Genomic DNA, 24,115 nt, shown 5'->3' with positions numbered 1-24,115 from the left:
CTATATTTTGTTTGAACAGACTACATGTATTTGGCTTTTTTTTTTTTTTTCAGAGTGGGGGCAGGGTGTAAAGAAACTAGGAAATAGAGTAATAGATAAAGTCATAACACCCTTTTCCTCGGGATATAGAAAAAGAATCAGACCATACAGGAAAACTGCATTTTATATGAACCTGAAAAGCCGACAGAAAACCAGGCAAATTGGACAATCCTATCCAATTACTCTCAGCCTGTGTATTTATTTATTAATGCATAGAAGTAAAGAGACTGATTTTTCACTGTGTAGTGTTGACAGTAATAGAAAAATATCTTCACCCTGAAGTATTATTAGTGCTATTACAAGCTGCCAGGCAGAGCAAGAAAGGGAATATATAAAGACCTTGTTTCTATTAGCAAAAGCCTTTCTTACTTATACACAACTTCTTCATGTGAATAATTAGTGATTTGTCAAAAATCAGTGAAAAGGTGAAAAAACAGTGTCAAAGAGCAATTGAACTAAATGCCAGCATCTACTTTTATAAATACAGTGTAATAGTTCCAATCAGTGCTGAACTTATACAACCCTGTGCTTCACACAAACCAGTGCAAATGCTGCAGGTTTTATGCATCAGACTAAGAAATCCATTTGCCCTGCTGCAGTCTAACTCTCCCTGTGCAATACTACTGAATTAAAAGCACTGCCTGATAACAGAGCACCTCTTCTACCCTAAGAGTGCATTAGTGACTATCAGGTTTAACCCAGCACTTTCCAAGCTCTGATAAGCCAATGGAAGAAATTAATATCAAATATTTGACTTTCCATTCTCTGGAATCTTGGCATTAAGACTGCTTGAAACATCCCTCCTCCCCACCCTCCAGAAAAACAAAATTATACTTCAACTAACAAGATTTTTGAGAAAAAAAGTTTCTACTCTCTGCAGAAGATCTTTCTGTAATTAAACAACTGAAACCCCTAAATCTTCAAATTTTAAATAGGATTTAAGTTTTTGAACTGAAGAATGCAAGTATTTCTTACAGATTTTCATCAGAGGCTCCAAGTTTGTAATGCAATCACTTTGAACTGCCAAGGAAAACAGATGAGGCTGCACTGAAGAACCAGTACCACCTCTCTGGCCAACAAATGGCCAATCCTTTTGGTTTGTTTGGGGTTTTTTTTGTACTATCCGAAACCTTGGTGGAATTTACCGGGGAATCCGTTTATCAAGTGCTGCAATAATCCAGCCAAGAAGCAGTTTGGAAAGTGTGGCTACAGTTCCAATAACTGAAGTGAAGAAGTAGTGGTCAGAGCTTTTCTAAAAAGAGTGACATCTGACAGTAGTTTTGTTCAAAACATTAGAGAAAGATCCATGTCTTAGAGGAAGAAACAAAGCTTAATCTTAAAATGGCATCAGAGTAGTGCAACACACAAATCTTCAATGTACTTTATATGACGAACAAGAAACTAGTAGAAAGATTTCCACTAATTCAGACAGAGTAAAGGTTTAGAAAAAAGAGCTTTGGGGTTTATCCCCAAGCCACACGTCTCTGCTCTTCTTCCTAGACCATTTCATGAAGAGTGTTTCTCTCTTTGCTGATTATCCTTTTATCTCAGTTCCTTGTGCTTTTGCAGGTTGTCTTCAGTGAGTTACTCTTACCATGCAGAAAGGTGATAAGAGAACTGCAACCTTAATTTCCAGCTTTTTAGCCCCACTGGTTTTTTCCAAGCTACAGAGTACTGCACACTGAATTAACTCAGCAACCATCTATTTTAGTGAGTCTCATTGTTCTCCTGGATACTACTACCATTATCCACGTTCACACTACATGTTAGGACAGCTGGTGCTAGGAAAAACACTGGAATATTTTTAATACAGAGTAAGAAAATCAAATTTCAAATACAGCTTGGGTGAAGTTGACACAGGGGAGTTAGCAGGAAGCTATCCTGCATTTAATTCTGTATTGTGTTATATTAAATTGAAATAACTACTGAGAAGGAAAAACCTGCTTGTTTAAGGCAGGTCATGGTGACATATTTCAATTATCTGTAACAACTGGTCAGTGCCCAAGAAGATTATCTCAATTTTTAGTAAGACAAAACACATTATAGTACAAATTATAGATTCTGCAGTACTTCAATCAAATTTCAACATTTTTAATACAAAGTTGAACCCAAAAAGTGTTCTGCATAAAATTCTCTGAATGTTTTTACAACCAAGCATGTCCTTCAAATCTCTACTCAAAGCACTGAGAAAAAACAATGGCAGATTCATGCTGTACTTCACACAAGTAATAGAGACTTCCATTTGCCAAGTCCCTTCTTTATATGAGCAGTCATGGTTGTCATGCCCAGCTCATTATTTGAAGTAACCTGAGAGTTCTGCCAGCATAGGCACCATTTTTATCTTTTCTTTAAAGAACAGGTACCACTGATGTTAAGAATAGCATTATATTAAAATATAAGAGAATCAAAAGAAACAGGCCAAACTTTCCTGAAACAGTGGGACAAAAATTCTGTGTTTGCAAAGCTCTATATAACAAATATAGCCTCCTCCAAGGCAGGATTCACAGATACCCATTTTTAACATTGGCCTCTGGTAGCTCTAGTACAATATATTAACACAGACAACTCAGTCAAAGACCTGATATACACTAAGAATAAAATAAAATTAAGCAGCTGTTTTCTTCTTGATTCTGGTGGAAAAACTATAAACCAGCACAGTCATTAATTGACAAAGAGTAAACAACCTGTAAAGATGACAGGATTTTTCTTTACTTACTTCTAATAAATACTAAATGCAGTATCAACAAAGGATAACTCAGTGATTTAAAACATTAGTAAAAATGAATGACAACATAACTTTTTACATGGGTCAAGATTTTTACTGAACAACTTCATCTCCATTCCTTTTAAGAACAAAAACTGGGAGAGGAGGAATCTAATGAAAGAAAACTTCTAAATTAGTCAACAAAAAGACCAACAGCAGAGATTTTGTATGTAAGGTCAAGGATTGATACAGCAGTTAGAATTACTATAGCAGGCTGCACATTCTCCTGCGACTTCAGAACAGTGGTGAATCTTCTCTTGAAGAACTTCTGCTTTCCTTTTTCCTGAAATAAGATTTTAGTATTAAAAGATTAAGAGCTGTCACCAGCACGCAGACACTGGCAAGGAGTCATATGAGGTGGATTGTTACCTTACCACACAAGATAACAATATTTACTAGATTTTCAGAAAAACTCAAGCGTTTGACCTTCAGTCTTCAAAATACTGGAAGTGAAGCTGTAAGAGAGCCTAATAAATTGAAAGAACGCCTTTAATTGAAGTGGGTTTGAAAATAAGAAATCGAAAGAAATTGCCACCATCACCACCACAGACAAAGCAAGCTACTGGAGAGGTTTCTGATGGGACTGACTCAGGCCACAGTGTAAGGAACAACCACAGCCTTGGCATTCAGCCTGTACTGGGAAAGTACTTCAAAGGCGTCATGTTGCAAGTCTCATGTGAAGTTTGTCCTAAATCTCATGCAAACAAAATCATTCCAAAACACGTAAGAAAACAACAGGCACTGCATGTAGAGTGTAGGACAAAGTGGATTCCTGGGTTATGCTGCAAGCTCTTTCTAGGCATCTTTCAGCTACCTTTAGGCCCACCCACACCAGCATCTATGCACACAAACACACGTGTAACAGGTCTCAGAATCCCATTTCAGTTACACTGGAGCACACATCAGGCTGGGTGCTGCAACCAGGAAGGAAGCTAATTTTTCTTGCTGATTTCATCAGCCTGGGGCTCAGAGATTCAGGTAAGGAGATCCCTTCTGTGTTTGCCATTTCATTTCTCCCTGAAGTAGATGGCCTGGGAGACTGACAAAGACCAGTCCATCAATGGGCAGTGAAAAACGACTCATAAGGCAACAAGAACAATGAGGAACAAATCATTGTACAGTCACCCATCCCAGGCAGCACTTCAAACATAATTTATCTCATGTTTTTTTTTCACTTTTACAATGTGCTAGCATTAAAGAAATATTCTTGAATTATTTAAGTAATATAAGTAATGTTATAAATGTTCCACCCAAGCAATTTTCAATATTCATCAGACCTACAAGAAAAGAGACACTCAGAGATCAAAAAGTTGAAAAGTAGTGGGCTGTTGTAGTCTATAACCAGGTTCTGTGCTTAGTTAGAATCCTGTCTGACAATCTAAAATCTTTTCAGCTTCCTTTGGTAACAATTAATGGGTCAAACTATTTCTAGAAAAAACCAAAGTCATATTCTCGACTCATCTGGGTCCTTCTGCCCACTGAAGATTTCTTTTAGTGTTTCTGAAGCCTCCTCCAGCTTTCTCTACATGTTTTGATCAAATTATTTATGACCCTAGACAAAAATTAGCTTTCAAAGTCAGGGGCCTGGCTTGGCAAAAGGAAAAGAAAGCTCTAGAATTCTGGACCTTACTATTAATTTTCCCACTAAAAACTCCCCACAGCTGTAACTGTAAAACAACTGGGGAAGGAAAGAGGTATCTTTCACTGTACCAAGACTATTAAGATAGACCCAGAGGGTTTTTTCTTAAGGAACTGGATTGTAATGAAGAGGTGACTGACATGAAATTTCTAGAGGTCTTTAGATAAATTCCTGGATCAAGTGGTAATGTTATTATTTGGTCTGAAAGAAACCAATACACTCAATATGTGAACCTCATGACATACGTTCTATTATCAGTATTGAAGGATACTGATACTTGCTGCACCAGATACTAAAAAGAAATCCCACTGTCCCTGAAAGGCAGCGAAAAGAATCCTTTCATTTCCTAACAAAAAATAGACAACAAAGTCAACTCAATGAGGTGGCTCTGCTACCCCTTTTCCTCCTGAACACTTCCTTAGGTCTGTCACAGAGGCCTATCATGCCTTCACCAGATGCCCATTTAGCTGGAATCTACCAGGTACTTCAAGACAAAGGAAAGGTGAGACAACACCTACACTTATAACTGGATCAAGGAGCGACACTGAGAAGAATATCACCATGTTGCCAGCACTGTTACCCACATTGCCTTGTTGTCTTTTCCCAGTAACTTATAAACACACTAAACAGCAAAAACAATGCAGCAAAATGCCAGGAGCAAGAGTCTTGCAGAAAATGTGATCATGGGCCAAACAAAAGCTCTGCACAGAGGAAAAAATTATTTGCAGGCTTTATCTGCTAGTCCTGTCTGAGGTCACAGTTGAGGCCAAGGGCTCACAGTACAAAGCAGTAATAGCTGCCTACAGGGCTTAAGGGTTATGTCAATTACCAAGGCACGAAGGCTGTTCCTCTATCATTACAAACCCAAAGCAAGTCTGAAATGTGTGTGGTAACACAAAGCTCAAACACTACTCTACCCAACTGCTCTTGTCCACTGCAATGAGAGCAACAAAAAAAGTGCAAAACTTTACAGAATGAATTAAAATTTCCCTTAAACTACAGCTACCAATGACCAATCCTCTAGGTCTGCAGCACCAAAGGACAACTGTTAGTCACAGGTTTTATATTTAAATCTATGGGAATATGCCACCTACATCTTCATATATCACTTCGAAATCCTACCAAAAAAAGACTCATGACTTCCACTTTCTGTGTCTCAGTTGTGGAAAACACTCCAAGTATGTGCATACTTGGCTGCTTCAAAACTTACCTCTAACTGTCCAGGCTATGTCAGCCTATGCATAACAAAACGTGACTTATACAATTATATATATTTTTAATAAGGTTGCACTGTTTGCCTTAATACCTATGTAGCAAACACTGTTCCAGCTGAGAAAGGGTGAATTGAAATGCTGATAAGAAATGAAAGCAGATGCAGTCAACTTATGAACCCAACTCAAGCAAAAACAAACAAACAAACAAAAAATCTCCAAGGAGATCAGAGCAGATACTTAAGGAAAAATCCAGGCACCAGCCAGATTAGAGATTTCAGAACAGATTTACAGTAGTTCTTTTTGAAAACACTGGTACACTGGGAAGAATGAACCTGAAAGTCTGAAGAAGAAAGGTAATGCATCATTAAGAACATCTGTGTTTGGAGCAAGGCAGAGAAAACACCTAACCACAGCACTGCCATTCAACATTTCCATTGCCAAGTCTCTCTTGATAGGTACTCTCCTGAAGTAAGTAATGGAGGCAAACATTAAAAAAGGTCTAAACATTAGCAAAACAACTGTTTCAAAATGACTGTACTTTCAAGCAGGAAGGGAATTCTGAGTTACCATAGCAGCCACCCACTCTCAAAAGAGGGGAGAGGGGAAAAATGGAAGACTCAAGAACTTAGATGAAAAAAGGAGCTATTGTTAACAAGACAATATGCACAGACACTAGGTGATAAGAACATGGCTGCACTTAAATGGAATGAGACGGGGGAATCATTAGATAAAGCACAGGCTTTCTTTCTAAATGGGTTGATTGGTGAAATCACACAAGTCTAAAAGCATTTACTTCACTACCTCGGAGAGCAAGGACCTTTGGGTCAGCTCTTAGTGTGGTTTTTTGTCTCTAAGTTGGTTTCGTTTTGTGCACAGCTGCCTGAAATGTCCAGGGAAGATTCCATAACAATCTCTCCCTCTCTCCAAAATTTCTGTTAACCAGAGAGAAAGCACATTTTGTACCAAAGATTATATGCTAATGAAACAGTGAGTAATATATGGAGGTCTTTATGTCCATGCTCTCAGTAACTGTTGTAGCATGGCTCCTACAAAGACTAGGCTACTGTTTCAAATCTTCTACTCCAGTGAACAGTGATGAGAAAATTGTTATTTAGGGCCAACTATCCTGATAAACATCATGGCAGTGTAAGGACATGACCCCAAATATTGGAACACTGAATTTTTTTTCCCTTGGAGTGTAATAAACAGTATTTTTAGCTTCAGTCATGCAGTAGGATTTAAGAAAAAAAAAAACAACCTGCCAATATTGTAACAAGGAGCTACTATAGGAACTCAGAAATCCTAAGAGTAGTTTATAGTGCTTTAGTTAAATGATAGCAGTGTCAAGCACCATGCAGCAGTGCAGTAATGACATAGGATATATTCATTTCTGCAGTTACTGAAAGAGCAAACAGTAATGAAATGGATCTCAGCAGCTTTAATTTTTTATATTGCTAACTGTATATTGACCACAGACAAGGTTTGCATAAAGTATTCTTGCTCATGTCAAAAGCTTTATATTAGGTATTAAACCTTACTGATGTCTACTTTTTGTTTTTAAAATGTATTAATACTATTTTACTTTCTGCTTTGCAGTAGCTGAATAGTCGGTTTCCTAGTTACTCTGACTCATGGCAACAGTGGAAATCCAACTTCACAGATGGATGAGAAAAATAGGAGCAATTAAAATGAAAAATTCTGAGTATTTTCTAAAATAGCTTGCATCATATTTAGAGCATTTCAGCCTTAGATATCTCCCCAAATAAAGACAATACTAGTAGAAGATTTATACTCGCCTCAAGTTAGAATAGAATATTAGAATAGGATATTGTTCATCTCTTATTTGCAGACAACACCTGCCTGTACTAACTGATCATCAATATCTCTTAAACAGACATTGCTCACAAGGAACCTTTGGTAAATGCTACCATCAGTGCTGCAGATTTTAAGCAACTGGTTCTAAAACCATATGCAGAAGCACTGAGTTGACACACTGTCTGTGGATGGGGCTGGGATCTTTGCCATATTGTCAAGTATCAGTTTCCAGATCAATCAGGAATTAAAAGTTGGCTCATTTGGTATGTGCTCAAAAGCAACACACACTCACACGTGTATCTACATGTGCATATACACACACATCAATAGGCAGGCCACTGTCCAAATACTCAGGGAATGTAAGGGATGACTCCTGCAATGACCACAAAGGTACACACAGCTGTCTAGTTTCCCACTGACACTATGAAGGCAGCCCTGGGCTCATCCAAAGGGCTGCAAAAGGCTGTGATTACCAGCGCAGGTCAGGTAAGACATAGGCATGTGCTGGGGAGAATTTGTCCCCGGCACAGGAACAAGATGTGCTCCTGCTTAAGGCTAGAATGATAAGCATTCCAAACTAAGCCAGAGTTACACTTCAGTGAGAGTAAATGGTCACTCTTCCTCTCCCCTGCCCCTCCACAACCTATACAACAGCTCTGATGCCTGCCAGCAAGCACCAGTTTTTATCCCAGCACTGTTCATCACTCCCTATAAAATAGAGGAGAGAGGGGAAAAAAGGGTCGATTGTCTTGTAGCCCACTGTATTGCATAACAAGAGCCAAACTGACTTTGCATGAACAATGAAGTACCTATAAATTCCAATTCTGGTACCAAAAGACACACGGATCTTGGGAAACCTGCAGAGATCAGACATACATATAGCTCACCCTTCTGCTTCACCTCACCAAAGCATATGGCCATGTGCAATTCTGCTGATCTGCACTGGGTTAAAACACTGAGAGGTACCACTACCAGACAGAGGAAATGCCAAGCCTTACTCCTTAGCACCCAGCAAAGGATTGTCCAAACACTCTGGAAATGGGGAAAAAGAAAACCAAGGAACTGGTTATCTTCAATCTACAGATTATACCCTTTATAGACAACTTGCCCTCTCTTAGTATTGTCTTGGCTTTCAAGGCTTGGAAACCACTACACCTTGTCAGAATTAAGCCAAATGAATCATTCTCACAGTAAGTCACAGCACGTTTACATATAAAAAAATCAGCCAATATTTTGGGCCTTATCTTCTACCCATTCCTCCCTCCTCCCCCTGACAGTGCAAGTCATTTGCTTTCAAAAAAATAGTGACAATTAAATGGTATAATATACTTACAGCCAGATACATAGCTGCATATATGCTTAGTGCTGCTTCTTTGGATGGGAAAGTCTTTCTGGCTTTCATGATAAGGTCTGGATTTCCAGTACAGGCATGTACGCTACTGATGAATTGTGTATACTGTTTACATCCAAGTGCTGTATAGTTGGGCTTACAAAGTGCAAGGAAATGGGGTGCAAGATTCCCTGTTACTACTTGTCCAGCATTTACAAAGATGTCCGTAGCAAACAGTCCAAATGCGTAAATTCCTAAAGAGGGAAACAAAGAGTTACATTTCCAGACAATTTATAGTATTTATCACAGCAGCATACCAGCTTCTTCCATTCAAGAACATGAAAAATCCTCCCATGTACTGTACCCTAAAGACCACAGTTCATGCTGAAGATAGCATTTTCCTACAAAACTGCAGCAACAACACTGCAATGTTCCCACACACCTGATGTCTCTCCCATCTTTCATAGGAACACCTACCCCTTGCGCAAGTAGCCTGCTTTCCTAGGGCCCATAGCCATGCATGTCCCCTGTTTGGGGTAGTTGGCTTTACTGGTACCTAACTTTTGCCACTAAACAGAAGTGACAGAGGGAAATTCTTTACCCTATAAATCTGCTTGAAAACCAAGGTCAGACCCTGATGGAGAAGGAACTTGGAAAGTCATAACACAAACTGGACAAACTTTTTTTTTTTCTCTTGCATCTGTAAAGAAGATAAAGTACTGAATAATTCAAGATTTCCATGCATGAGTTGTCTTCATCTGCCTGCTACTGGGTAAATCTCTATGCATGGCATATTAATCACAGTATCAACACAGTGAGCTAAAGATTTATATATTTGAGGAGCTACTTATGCTAAAGAGTTTTTTCAATCAGACATATCAGTGAGGCATTAAGCACATGTACTCAATCATTAGAATGTAAATGCATGTATCTGATTACTTAAAAGAAAACAGATTCCTGATATTCTGAGGTCCCTCTCTACCCTTTTGCAAATAGAAAATGAGCTCTGTAAATAGAAAAAGAACATGCAAACACAGCACCCTGACCAGCAGGAAAAGCCAGTGGCTGCTTGTTCCAATTCCACCTGAGCTACAGATTTCCTCCTGTATTTCCATGGGCAAATCACCTTACCTTTCCCATACTCCACTGTGAATATAGAGTGAGTTCTGGCAAATCCCAGTTTCATGAGGCACTATGAGGACTTTGATGGATCAACATCACAGCAGACATAATTCCACAGAAACATGCACTTATACAGGTCAGGCTTTTTTTCTTAGCAAAGCTAGAGGACCAAGGCTGATTTCTGGGATCCTGGCTGGTCAACAATGTTGCACTAATGTTAACTCCCCCCAAGATGCTAGACCCTGGTGAGCAGCACGTTGTGCCTGGTTAAATCACTTCACAGAAGGGCCTTTCAGCCAGTCCCGAGGGTGTGCACTGCACAACATCACACACATCACTCTGTGGGAGCACAATGGGTAGCTATGCCTCATCTGCCGGAACAGCGAAGAGGCCTTTGTTCACTCCTGCCATCCCTATCAAATTTTCTTTTGCTTCTGTGAGGAAAGAAGGGACCACTTAGTGGGAAGAACATTCAGGCACTGATTACACAGAGAGGAACTGGAGTGGGAGGAGCTCCTTATCATCACTCCCCACCTCCTCCAGACCTATGCAAGACAGTCTCCTTCTCACCAGGAGCAATGGCACTCTGGGAAGGCAGGCAAAGTTGTCACACAAACACTGCAAATACAGACACAGCTGCATTTGCCCTCCCTCACCCTGAGACTGGGGTACACAGCAGGATTAGCCGCCCCAAGGCTTCATTCCTCCAGCTGTTTCCTTTAGATGCAACCACGAGAGAAGCAAACAGCAGAACTGAGCCCTGCTATGCCATCCCTGCATGTATTAAAAAGCAGCATCTGGAAATGTTCAATACACATTTTGAGTGGTGGGACTTCTCCCTCCAAACACATTTAGAACAAACTAAGAGAAAACATGACACCTAACATCTACTAAAGTCAGTGGGGGAGTTTCAGCCAAAACCAGTGTAGCATGGATTTTTTACAGTTTTCTGCTAGACACTATAATACAATATCCAGGCTAAGACAGCACCTAAATCAACTTAGCTTCAAAGACACATTTAAATCCCAATGTCTTCAACTTTGGGGTGTGTGTGTTTACTATTACCTATAGATATGGCACAAGGATACTTTCTCTACTTCACCCTGCTTCAGGCCTGCTAGTTATTTTTCCCCTGCAGTCCCAGCTTTTTCTACTTTTACTGCTGTTTCTGCAACTGTTTTTAAATCCAAACTTCCAAAAAGCTTCATTTGCTACCTAAAAGGAAAACTGCACCTCAGTTAAAACTACACATGAAATGTTATATGGTTATCTGAGTATTTTCCCCAGGTAAAAATTAAGACATAATTGATCACTCTCACCATACAGAAAATGAAAGCAGTAATTTTGCTCATACCAAGGAATCTGATGGTCCTGCGTACCAGTGGATTTATATAACAACAGTCTCCAGTTAATATTGTTTTTTCTTGGTTTTCAAAATCCTTTGTAGCTAACTGTAGACAAAAGACTGCAGTTTCTCCAACGATAATCTTAGGGGAGGAGAAAAAAGGGGAGAGAAATGGTACATCAGATTACAGCAAGTAAAATACATTAATATTACAGCGACAGACATCTCATCTTAAAGAAACAAGACCAAACCAGCACAAAAGACAGCATAAGTGAATCAAGTTCTGTACATTAATCTTCTTATGAGGGAAATATGCCTTATGGCTTCCTTTATTTTATTTGCCTTAAAAGAGAATAAATTACTACATTACTACAGGATTTGTAGTCGACATAACATAACCTAGTTTTCCGGATGAGGGGAAAGAGAAAGAAATCTATTAGTTCAAGGACAACATAATGCACAAGATCTGGACCAAAGAAAAGCCCTAATCCTGGAAGATGCTGAACATTTCAGTTCCCATATGGCATTCACTGACACTCAGCACTTCGCAGGGTCGAGCTTTAAATTTTGGACTATGGTAGAGAGAAAGGGAAAAAAAAAAGTCGTAACAGAGCTCCTGTTCACATCAGAGGTTTAGTTTGCCTCGAGGTACTTAACAGGGTTTGATTCACATTTTGCTAGCTAAATTTATCAAGTCTGGCTTTAGCTCTGTTCCTCATGCTTGAATGAAGTGTCACCACTGATATTTTAACATTAAGAATGGCCTGTTTCACATTCACTCCACCAAAATAGAGTTCTCACGTCTGTATATTGTTCACATTATGGTTGGCAAAAAATAAACAGAAAAATCACAAAATGAGAAAAAATGTATTTGGAATGTTAAGTATCTTCTCTAGGTGGTGCATTTGCCTGTACAACAAAACATGACCTTTAATTTATTCACTACAATTAAGGATTGAGACTTTATGCCAAAGCCAAGACTTTAAGCAGGTATCTATCTAAAACTACGACACTGAAGCTTTATGGCAGGCAACAAGGGTATAATTGAAAAGTAGAATAGAAGGGTCAAATACTGACCACTGGATTCTAACCTTGATTCACTGTGGGACTTGCAGGCAAGGCCCTTCCACTCCTCTACATGAAAAGCTTAAAGCTTATTGATAGGTACATCACACTTTGATCAACAGGAATGAAGACCACCAAACCGAAATCTTAATACTACACAAATACAAGAAATAATGCCATCAAATCTGATTAATTGCTGAGGTTTTCTAAACCTTTGACCTAGCAGGAAGATATAAATCTTTTCATATATCATAATAGGTCTGAACAGTTCTACAAAACAAAATAATCTATGGGCACTGGCTCATGTGCACATTTTGTTGTCAACAGGAAGGATGCAATTAATGACCTTCCTTAGTTGTTTGTAGATTATGCAGATACCTTTGGGCTAAATTGTGGAGGAAAATGGTACTTACAAATAATGTGGTCCAAGTAACAAAAATAACTCTGGAGGCAAGTGTGTTAAAAGCAAAATTTAATTTGTCACCAAAGCAGTCATTTTCTATTACTTTAGACTGGCTTCAGATGCTAGCGGAATTTTTAGATGAAACAGAAATTTCAATACCTGAAACAACAAATATCCTCTCTCTCGTGATGTAAGCAAATTTTCAGCCTAGTGAAGTAGAATTTCTTCATCTATAATTAACAAATGATCAGTATACATGAAAAATAATTCAACCTTGAATTCAAGATCATCCAAATTACGACAAGGAAAATTCAACCTAGTGATCCCTATAGCTCTCATGAAGAAACATACCAAAAAAATCAGTTTTAATGCGATTCATAAAGGTGACAACAGAAACACTAATATTTTTACTGTGAGTCACAGTAACGCTTTTCTTTCCTCTCAAGGACTAGGCAATCTGAATACAGTCAGATTCTGCCTTTAATTCTTTTTGCAAAACTCAATAGATTTCAGTAAAATTTTCACAGATTTTGAAACTCCAGGAAAGAGCAGAATTCAGCACAAAGGAAGCATCTGTGATATACAGTGCTCAACCTTTTGCAAGAACACCAAGAGTGCCAGAAGCTTAACTCTCCAGCTCTGAGCAGAGACTCTGAATCTGCTGATCTAAGAATAAAGGTCGTCTTCTTGGCTGGTAGGGAAGCTGGGATTTACTAAAGGGAGAACTGCTTGTTCAGTTATAGGAAAGGAGATCCTCACTGCCAGCAATCTGTCTTCATCAGCTGCATCTAGATCCTTGCTGCTGCCAACACTTTCTTCTTATTACACTTCCTGTCTTTGATGGTGACCTGTATGAAGAAAACCCTCTGTTCCAAGAATAGCAGGGAGCAGCATTCAAGTTCTTAGCTGAACAAGAATACTCTTAGGGTGGGCACGTAGGTGCAAGGGTCAGAAGGATGTGGAATTCTGCTAAGGACAAAACACCTGCTACAGAAGGCCTAGCGCTCTACTGTCAGAAGCAATCAGAGAGGGAAATGCCACTAAGCACACAAGGCATTCATCTCTATGCTTCCATGGATCCGCTTCGATAGAATCCTTCTAGAAACTGGCAATAAATACAGGTTCTTTATTTTTCTGTACTGGCAGCTCAGCTAAAGCTGTTCTCCTTCCTCCATCCTTCAGCACAAGCACCGCTCATCTCAATAATCAGCCTATTGATGCTTCAGAAATGGAAGAAAAATCCTTTTCAATCTCAATAAATCCCAGGAGAAACTCTGTTTCACAGTGCAATTCCTTCCCCCCCTTCTCTCCAGCATCACTGGCAATAATCAGCTCTACAGGGCAGAGGAAAAGGAGAGCGACATCCCCCCTGCACTTTACAACAATTTGTATGCCTGGGATATTCCTGGAAGGAATAATTTCTGTATTCTGCTGGCATGGGCACCACTGTTGGCCCTTCCACTGCATATGCGAGTTGCAACCAGCCAACAAAAGACATTTAATTTAACAGAATTATTTGTGTATATCTTTTCTAAGTCTTGGGGAAAAAGGTTTTGGCATATTCCAAAACTGGCAGTGAAAGATTGCACTGGAGAATGTTCTGACAACATAAATGTCTGGACAAAACTACACAAGTTCAGGCATACAAATATAATTTGCAGTGAAAGAGTGGATATTAGAAGCATCTTTTACCTTATTCTAACAGCATCATACTACTTTAGATCACTGTACAAATTTCCCAAAGGTATGTATTAAAATTCTTAGCTCACAGATATTTTAACAGTTGTTAAAACCAGGGGAGGTCATCCTTCCCTAAGGGTCAGAAAACCTTTTGACATATAGCTACAGCATATAAAGTATAAGGAAAAGAACAATTCTCATCTAAGTCTAACAATACAAAGTGCAGGCTTTCCAGTATTCTGAAGAACACATGTATAAACAACTTGCAGAGTCCTTAGATAAAAACACAGTATACATGAATGTTGCAAGGAGGAACAAGACAAGAACGATCATTTACTCTTACGGAAGCACATGAAAAATATTAACCCAGCAAAAATTAAATTACAGAAGTTCTTGGAACTTCTCCATGGCAATCACATCCTGTCTATGATGTGACAACCCATTTGACAGCCAGAATTTGAGAGGGATGAGATCTAAAATTAATATTTCTTCTTGTTTCACCCCTTAACTCCTGATTAATATATTAGCTGATTGATTTTCATGGTGTGTTTATACTAGTAGTACATTTTTTGCATTTATTGCCAACCACCTAATACCTGTCCCTTTCCTTGTTTTCTTCTCAGGACTCTTACAGTATTTTGCACATATTCCCTACACTGATTCCTTCCTCCCAAATAAGTCCAGGTTTTTTTCTGTATTAGTCACTTTTCTGAATCCAGGCAAGCTGTGCCTAGTTTTAGCACTGCATGTCAATTTAAAAATCTAATTTCTCCTTCCCCAAATGATCCATCCAGTATATTCTTAACTTGGTTCTAAATTCTGCGTTCTTTTCAACTTGAAATGTCAACCCTGACTCATTCCAAATATTAGAGCTAGAGCAGCTCTGACTTGGTTAAACTGACTCCATAAACAAAATTCCCCTAGTGTCTGCTATGGTTTACAACAGCCAGCACCTATATAAATAAATTACCTTAAATCTGATCTTCTTAAGATACTAATGAGGTTTATTCTATGGCCTATCCTTCTCATATATTTCACATAACTCCCTATAAAGCCCCAGGACTCAAATGAGACTTAAACATTCATATGGATGACAAAATATCTGAGGGTACGTGAATATGTTTAAACAAGCCAAATCCTGAAATGTAAAGTTGAAAATCTCTATTAGGGATTAGGAAATAAATTTCTGTGTATACAGTCATAGACGTTTCCAGCTAACACCTACTTTAGGCTACACAAGTGTTCAAGAAATATTTCACACAGGCTGGGAATGTCATAGAATACACGATTCCCTCTCTACCAATTCTCAGGGTTATGCTGTAACTACAGCAACCACTCAGATAGATGAGTAACACTGAAAGTGTTACTGCATTAAAAAGACCACTAAATATTCATCCATGTCCTCAACTTGTCAAGCGAAGAACAACATTTTACAATACTGTGCATTGTAGTTTCTCTTCTGACTTAGTTTCATTCATTGTGTTTCTCTCATTTAGGCATGACTTGAACACTAACCAAGGCTTCTATGAGGCCATCTTCAAGAAATAACCTTTGGGGAATGAGCACCTCAGGCAGGCCCTAGCTCTGCTTTTCTCTCTAGAACGAGCTCCCTTATTCTTCCTTATCAGGAAAGAAGGGACGGTAGGAAATGGAGCTAAAAATCTTGGGGATGGATTTATGTACCTCTAGGAAAATTGTTATCAATTAAATGGCATGGCCTCCCGACTGATTTCACTTATGAGTTCCCACTTGGTGTGATGCAGATCTCTTCTAAAAATATGGCTTCTATATGCTTTGTTATCCTTGCTCTTTACCTTGGTTTCTTAACTTTTGAGACCATGGGCTATTCCTGGCCTATTTCCTCTTTAAAAATGCCATCCATGTACCAATGAGCGTTGTTGCCTCAGAATTTGGGAAATCTAGCAACATAAACTTTGGCCTTTAGTGATGCTGAAAGTAAAGCTCCACTCTCCGCTTGAAGCTGAAATTGTTGAGTGAGGTGACAGCCCTGGCAGGAAAAGCAGCAACAGTATTTCCAGCAGTAGCAATTTCAAGTTCATTATGCAGAGCTTTCCCTTGAGGCCATTTTCTTTGTGTTTTTCTCGTTCTCATTGCTTCCTGCTTGCTTAAACTGACAGCAAATGCCCTGGTCGATTTTCAGAGAAGTACATTTTCTATAGTAACAAATGACCAGTAGTTTTGCAGAAAATGAAAAAATAAATCCTAGATAAAACTGTGTGGTATTGATTAAATACAAAATATCCTCTCTTGCATTCAGCATGGGGATATAGGTCCATACTGCATACCAGCTTCTGAAGGTCTACAAAAAAGACGTGAAAAGAAAATTGCTTTTCTAGAGAATGATTTTGAAAAAAAATACTCAGCCTTTTGAGCCTGCAAATTTTGTTTTAAAAATATGTACTCCCCTTTTTTTTTGTTTTGAGAAAAATACTAAAATTTAGTATATTTGGCCATGTCCATTTACAGAAGAAAAATAGCAGTAAAAGATTACATATCTAATAGCAAAATATTAGCTGCTTTACTTATTTCTCTGTAGTGCAGAGTATGGCTATATACTACTAAACAGTAATATTACTTCTGACAGGAACAAATATTCTTTACTGCCCTTTCTAATACATTGTAGACATACTCGGTATGTAACAATGGTAAAGGCTGCTCTCCCCATGAAGACTTTACTGCTATTTGAAAGCAAGAGGCACATAATAACCAAGCATTTATAAGCAGGAAGCCAGAAATGAACCACATGAGAACATAATCACAGAGACATGGACTTCATCATTCATTGAATTATCTTAATTCACTACCACATGAGAGGAAAAAAATGAAACATTTTGAAGTACACAGTCTCTTAAGAGGTTCCTTTTTTCCTTTTTTTCCTTAACTGAGCAATTGATCATGTGTGCAGAAGGCATCTCCTCTGGAGCCCATCTGTGGTGTCCAACAGGCAAAGCCCCTGCAGAGCAGCACCAGGGCTGAAATCACACACCACCAGAGCAAAGGTTGGTTATGTAAAAGGCCATTTTGAGAAACAGGTACCAAGTCCCACTATGCTGAGCGTAACTGAGAGAAGGTCTTGTGCCATCACCAGAGGGCCGGACCACAACTCCTGACACACGAGAGCAAGGCCTTGCATGGCACTTGGTGCTCCGGGCCGGAGGCAGGGGATGCAGCGCACAGCCCACGCGGTGTGCCCGCCCTGCCGGGCTCCACCTCCACACTGTGCTCTGCATGCAGCCCACTCCGCCCACTGTGTGTGCCATCACAACTCCTGCTCGTGTCTGCTGAACCTTTTGTATCTCTGTCAGATGAAGAACATGCAGCTGCTCAGCACTGCAGCTCTCCAGGCGATTAGAAATGGCCAGGACACAAGGGAAACACACTCAGGAACGCCAGCGTGGCAGACTAGGGGGCCAAGTAGGTGTCTGGCACCTGGCTCTAAAACTATCTAAATGTTTAAATGTTTGGCCCAGTTTTACAATACTGACATGAGTATTCTTGCTGAACACATTGCAAGAGGTAGTAGATAAGAGAAATTCATGAGAATTCTTGCCCATGCATCGAGCATTTCTAATTTTAAAAAATAACATCCAAAAACTAGGAAAAAAATGTTAATCTAGAGAAAATCTCTGCATCTAAAAAAAAACCCTAGTAAATGGTGAGGGAAAGAGAGAAAAATTAATTCAAGACTGCCTTCTAAAGGCATAAATTCAAATTTCAAACTGTGAAGTTACTTTATACTCCAGATAAGGTTCTTATCATAGGAAATTCTTACAGTTTTTAAATTGTTCTCATTTTCTTTTTACAAAAACCAAAGATGCCATAACACAAAGTTTCCAAACTCCACACTTTACAAACACACCTCCATAGGAAAATGAGTTGTAATACAACCAGAGATTAGTTAATTTTAGTCTCCTGATCTCTAACTGATACTTGAAAAAGGTTGTTGTTAAATACAATTATTTCATTAAGGAGTTTGAAAAAGAATTCTATATCAAATTTTTTCATTTTTCTCAGGCACTTAACTTCAACTTTTAAAATGCTGTGATATTTGTGAAGGAAAAACAAAATGTTCAAAGCTCTATGATTTATCTTCTCTATTAGAAGATGAATTTCATATATTCATCTCTGCCTTCAGCTGTATCAAGGAAGTCTTCCATTGGACTTCCAGTGACACATGTGGAAAAAACTGTGGTTCTTTATTACCTGGCCTTGGTGAACCCCTTTGTTTCTTCACTGCCCAAGAAAACTGTACATTGTTCTATCTGATGAGGGAGATTGGTGTCATAACCCTTCTGTGCATATTGAAAATATGATTCCTTGATAAAGACAATACCAGTGCTTATGACACCCATAGCAATGATCACTTCCAACCACAATGTTACTTTATATTTTAAGCCTTAGGTGATCTACGCAACTGCGCTTTTCTACCCAGGATGAACATTCAATTGGAAAATTCAACATAAACGGTCTTTCATCCCTGTTTGAATAAAATCTGATCACATAAAAGGCATCTCTTAAAGATTCTGGTCACAAAGTAGTGGTTTTACAGTCAGTATATGACTGTAGCCAACTGTTCTCAGAGGCTCAGAAGAAGGAGAATATCTGTATTTCTTGCTTTTCCCACTGTCTTACTTCTAGCTCACTTCTACTCAAGGCCAGACACATTTTGCAGATATATTATTCCTGAGATCAGTTCAAGGAAAGCCACTTTCACTAAATTGCCATTGCCATCAAACAATGGAAAATGGAGGACCAAACACTGTAACAGTATAAGCACGCCGTGTTTTAATAGAGCTATGAGAAAAACATGCTGTACATAAGATTAATAGCTATAAGAGTCCACAAAAATTGTTTTCTGGATTTTTGTGGCAAAAAAAGTATGTCTACAAAACATATACAATTGGTTTATTACTTATGTTTATTATTATCAACTAGTATTTGATTCAAAATTATAAATTTAAGTAGCTCAAAATTAATTCTAAACTTCTTATTAAAAATCATCTTCACAATAAAATAGCTCTCTTTGAAATCACATAAGTAGCTCCACTCCTAATTATAGTGGCTTCTGTATAAGCATCTCTTCCTTTACCATTATCTTAGGCTACAGTATAATTGCCAACAAATGAAATACATTAAGGTCATTAACCTTTTCCAGTTGAAATCAAAAGTAATAACCCCACTAGCTTCAACAGGAGCTGGATTAGTTGTGAAAACTTACAGCACCCTAGAGTAAGAGCGGTACCTCAACCAAAGTCCAGAAACAGGTCTTAGCTAAGAATACTGTCCCAAGAAAACAATAAAACAAAACTAGGAAGACAATCCAATTTTACAGGGAAGCAGTACCAAATATTAGAGAAAGAGGTTTAACAGGTCAGATAAATCAGAAAGATAAGTCAACAAATGTAATGCCCGCTCTTTAATGTACTATTTTAAAGTCATACTTCTAATATACTTTGTCTTTACATTGTAAGCATCACTGAAAAGAATCCAGGTGTCATTAAAAATTAGTTTAAAACACTTTAAAAGCCCACGCATGGAAGCATTTGGTTTAAAACTATGACTTACTCTGAGCTGTCTCACATTAGGGTTACTTGTGCATAATATGTGCATTCAGTGTAAAACCAGCAATAAAACTACTCAGTAACAAACCCTGACAGTGTTAATCCATAATTCTAGTGCCTCTGAGAGCCAGGAAACAAGTGACCAAATAAAAGCTTTCAAGAAAAATAGAGAGGGCAACTTGTACTGACCCTTGAGTAACAAAGTCAAAGAGAACGACTCTACAGAAGTCAACTTTTGAAGCTTCACTGACCAGGCAGACTCAGGACGTTATTCCCAGAACAGTCACTAGAGTGCTGGTCAGTGAGAAAGTATGTTTGTACATTGTACACATTGTACAAAAGCCTCTTCTGGCCTCACCTCAAACACCTAGCAAGCCCAGATACAAAACAACGTGTGACCATTCCTCCTGCATCTCCTTCCTCAGACCTGAAAGCTGTAACTTCACACTATGCAATTATTTCTCCTTAAGAATGTTATTATAATAAATTAAGATACTGAAGTGATGTTTATTAGAAACAGAATCTTAATGAAGTCATAGAAGTGGGGGCAGAGGCCTGTTTATGAGCACCAGAAGCTTTAATAATTACTTATCCCTGCTCTTAACAACGCAATGGGAATGAATAAGCCAGCAAGCTTTGTCACAAAACATTGCACAGCAATAGCATATCCTGTTTATCTTTATTTGATAAATATACAAGTAGAAAGACCTTTTCAATAATTATACTCTACATTCTGTAGATCAAATATGGTGGATTTTCTTTATGGTGGGTTTCTCTATGGTGGGTTTTCTGCAAATATGATTTGCACCACTTTTGTCACTCTTTCAACTGTGCTACACAATGTCTATTTTACTGCTCCTGCCACAAATCCAGATGGCTGCAGATGTGCAGCTGGCAACACTATGTTGTCTGACCCTGTTTAGAAGTTTACACAATGCAGTGCTTGAATTAAGAGGAAGTCCCAAGTGCCCTCATTAACACAGCAGCCAATGAGCTGAAAACAGGAGCAGCAAGAGTGGGAAATTTCAGCAAAAATTTCCTAGTACAGGAAATGCCTACAAGACAGAGGGGAGATTGTATACTTTGCTGTGAAGACAGCAGAGCATAAAAACAGCCCTTTAAGGCATGCAATGGTATTCTGAAAACTAATTGCAAAGTCCATTGGCTGAAGTCAGCCCTGCTACTCTGCTTCAATATGTGACTGTATCTCTTTCCACTCATGAAATAGTGCATAATGGTTTATCCTAACAAGGATCATCTCCTTTGCACAGATCTGTAAAATAATAGTAAGTATGCTGCTGGCTTTATCAAATATCCTGAAAAAAGCTCAAGTGGTGAGGGAAGTGTTTTAAGGATGAATGAGTCTATTTAAAAATTTTAGATCTTGTGAAGCTCTGAAATTGACTGTCTTCAAGGCAGACTTTATAAGAGCTGGGTTTTGGTCTTCTCTGTGAAGACAATAAAGGATATTAGATAAAATACATACTGTTATGTAAATGTAAAAACACATATTTTTAACCAGTGTTGGGTGCAGTCTCATTATTGGAGCAATTTAAATTACTACAAAGAGAAATTCAAAGTATGCTGCAATGAAAGGTGCTTGCACACATTCAGTGATGACAATTTAAGTATTCTGGTGTAAGTGAATCAATTCTTTGAGGTATTACATTTTTGCCATTGGTATTCAAGGTTAAAAGTACATGTGAACTAAACTATACAAGTTGGATACAAGTCAACCATGTAGACATGACTTTCTGGCAGCACATTGTGCATACACACTTGCATATGTAAACATACTTAGTTTTTTTAAGTCTCTGCTTTATGATTTCCATCTACTCCTAATCACACAACAATCACAATCAATTCAGAGGCAAAAGAAATACTGAGTAAAACTGCAGTACTGACTATTAAAATGAATGTGGCTCCCGAAAAAGATTCTATCAGCACCAAACTCATTCACACACAGCACTCCACCTCAGGAAAGCCTTGTGATTTCAAGTAGCACTGAAGCATGTGATTAAACTCCATCAATACCAAGATAATTCATTAGCAATACCAGGATAACAAATTAACAATCTAGCTCTTGTATGAATTTTCATGCACAAATCTCCTATGGCTTAACAGAGAAGCCTAATTTCACAACTACCATCTGACAGCTAGGCATTACAGGCTACGTGTCCATCCTGCTTGAGCGGTCAGATCCCTTTATCAAGGCAAAGCCAGACAGAGCTCACAGCCCAGCTCCTCACATTCACTCTGCCAGCTGCAGATGTCCCCAAACCACTCACATGCCCCACGGTCAATCTGCCTACAAATCTCATCTGCCTTTGCTAAATGCTCTGGAAAGAGTCCCTGTGACCGACTGAAGTGCTGACTTCAGTCAAGCATGAGCACTTGGCAAAGGGGACCATCCTCACACCATTCACGTGGAGCATGCTTATGGCCTACAGTCTAACGCAGCACAAGCTCCCCATTCCTCCCCTGGGCCTCTCAGATGCTCAGACTCACATCTGTGCACTTTGAATGCACGATGACAGCAGCCTCAGGCCCGGCCTCATGGCAGAGCCCTGATACACCCCAACAGGTCCAAGGACACTCCTCAGAGGAACAGGAGAAGCAGAAACTGAGCAGTGGAGAGGCTCTGGACATCAAGCTAATCTATGCAAGCATGATCAAAGTACTATTAAGTGTGTGCCGAAGCTTGGTCATGTCCATACATCATTCTGCATAGAGCTGAACTTATGCACAGACTTGCACTTGGCAAGGTCAGGCATCAGCCAGGAGCTGTTGGACCCTAGGAGGTCCTCTTCTCAGCAGAGTCCTGTCATGGACAGCCTGTGCACCCACTCCATAAAACCCAAAAAATTAACATCCTGAGCTCAGTCTTAATTAATGCAGGTCAAGCTCAAATACTTCACCTTGTGCTCCCCACAGGCTGCAAGTTCATGTCATTGGTTAGTGCAGCTCAGCTGACCCATGATTAAGAAATCTTTAAGCAGAATTAATTCTGTCATGTCTGAGCCCTAAATTGCTACAGACAGGTCACAGAAATCCCTATTACTACCCAAAATAACTATACTGGGAAGCTGAGTTCCACTTACTGATTCTAACAAATCCTCATAATATTACTCAAGATCTGAATGAAAAATAAAAAATAAAATTTTTTTTTGAAAATTCTTTTAAGATACAGCATGAAACCTACCACCCTAAACCAACATGCATTTCAATATGTATACAGAGAAAGAAAAAAATCTAATCAGAATAGCAGGATACTGTTAGGCTGACTTCTGGTAGCTGCTTTTTTCTTAATTATTATTTACAAAACTAAAAACTCTGAATGCCTTCCTACATACTCTTTAACCCAACATGGATGAGAGGCAAGAATTAAGAGCAGCAGAGAGAGAAAAGTAATATTTTTAAAACACAGCTATACTACATTTATAATTGGCTGTACATTAACAAGTGCATACGGTTAATGAAATTTCCATGTAAATATACAATGTATAGTAATTAGACATTGTTTATTTATGATACATTTCTACAATACAAACAGAAGTACATATAACTGTATGTTGTCCACAATGGCAACCAGGAGTGGAATCCACAACCTGAGTTTTCATACCATATAACCAGAAAGATTTTTATGGTGCCTCATACCCCAGAAGTGGCATCCAGAATTAAGAGTCAGTTTTGAATCTGTACTGAACAATTTTTACCACTAATAGTAGATTCTAAAAAGTCTTAATATATACAATATATAGTAATTTTCCTACTCCAGATTTCTTAGCACATTACATTGAGAATAAATATATTCCGATCCACAGGTAAATAGAAGTGATCTTAGCAAAGGCAGTTTGCCCATCAGAGATAGCAAGTGCTAGAACTTCTGCTTTCCTAGTCACAGTCTAACAGCATGTTCATTGTACTATGTGTGAATACAAAGGACTTTGTTTTCAATAGATATTCCTCATTAAAACACCATGTCTCATGTACAACTTTTTGAGTGCCATCCACTTCAGCTGGACTTTCTACTTGCAACCTATGAGGTTACCACATCTCTGCTAAATAAAAACCATGTATGATGAAAGCTGGGCCATCATGCACTTCAGTGTATCTG

General features: G+C 38.7%; 1 protein-coding gene across 3 annotated transcripts in view; it reads right to left on the bottom strand.

The window, feature by feature from the left end:
* The window catches only part of PLPPR5 (phospholipid phosphatase related 5), a 77,873-nt gene that overhangs the window by 12,539 nt on the left and 41,219 nt on the right, over positions 1 to 24,115 (bottom strand). For all 3 annotated transcript variants that reach the window (XM_042030111.1, XM_042030112.1, XM_042030113.1), the window contains 2 exons: positions 11,278 to 11,410; positions 8,805 to 9,055 (listed from right to left, as the gene is read on the bottom strand). In XM_042030111.1, coding sequence (XP_041886045.1) covers positions 8,805 to 9,055; positions 11,278 to 11,410 — 384 coding nt within the window. The remainder of the gene's footprint in view (positions 1 to 8,804; positions 9,056 to 11,277; positions 11,411 to 24,115) is intronic.

This window comes from Corvus kubaryi, unplaced genomic scaffold (genome assembly GCF_017639235.1).
Source record: "Corvus kubaryi isolate FWS band 111438036 unplaced genomic scaffold, C.kubaryi_AGA036_p1.0 37334, whole genome shotgun sequence".
Lineage (NCBI taxonomy): Eukaryota > Metazoa > Chordata > Aves > Passeriformes > Corvidae > Corvus > Corvus kubaryi.
Note: the sequence above shows the minus strand (reverse complement) of the source record. Positions and strands in the feature narration are given on the sequence as shown.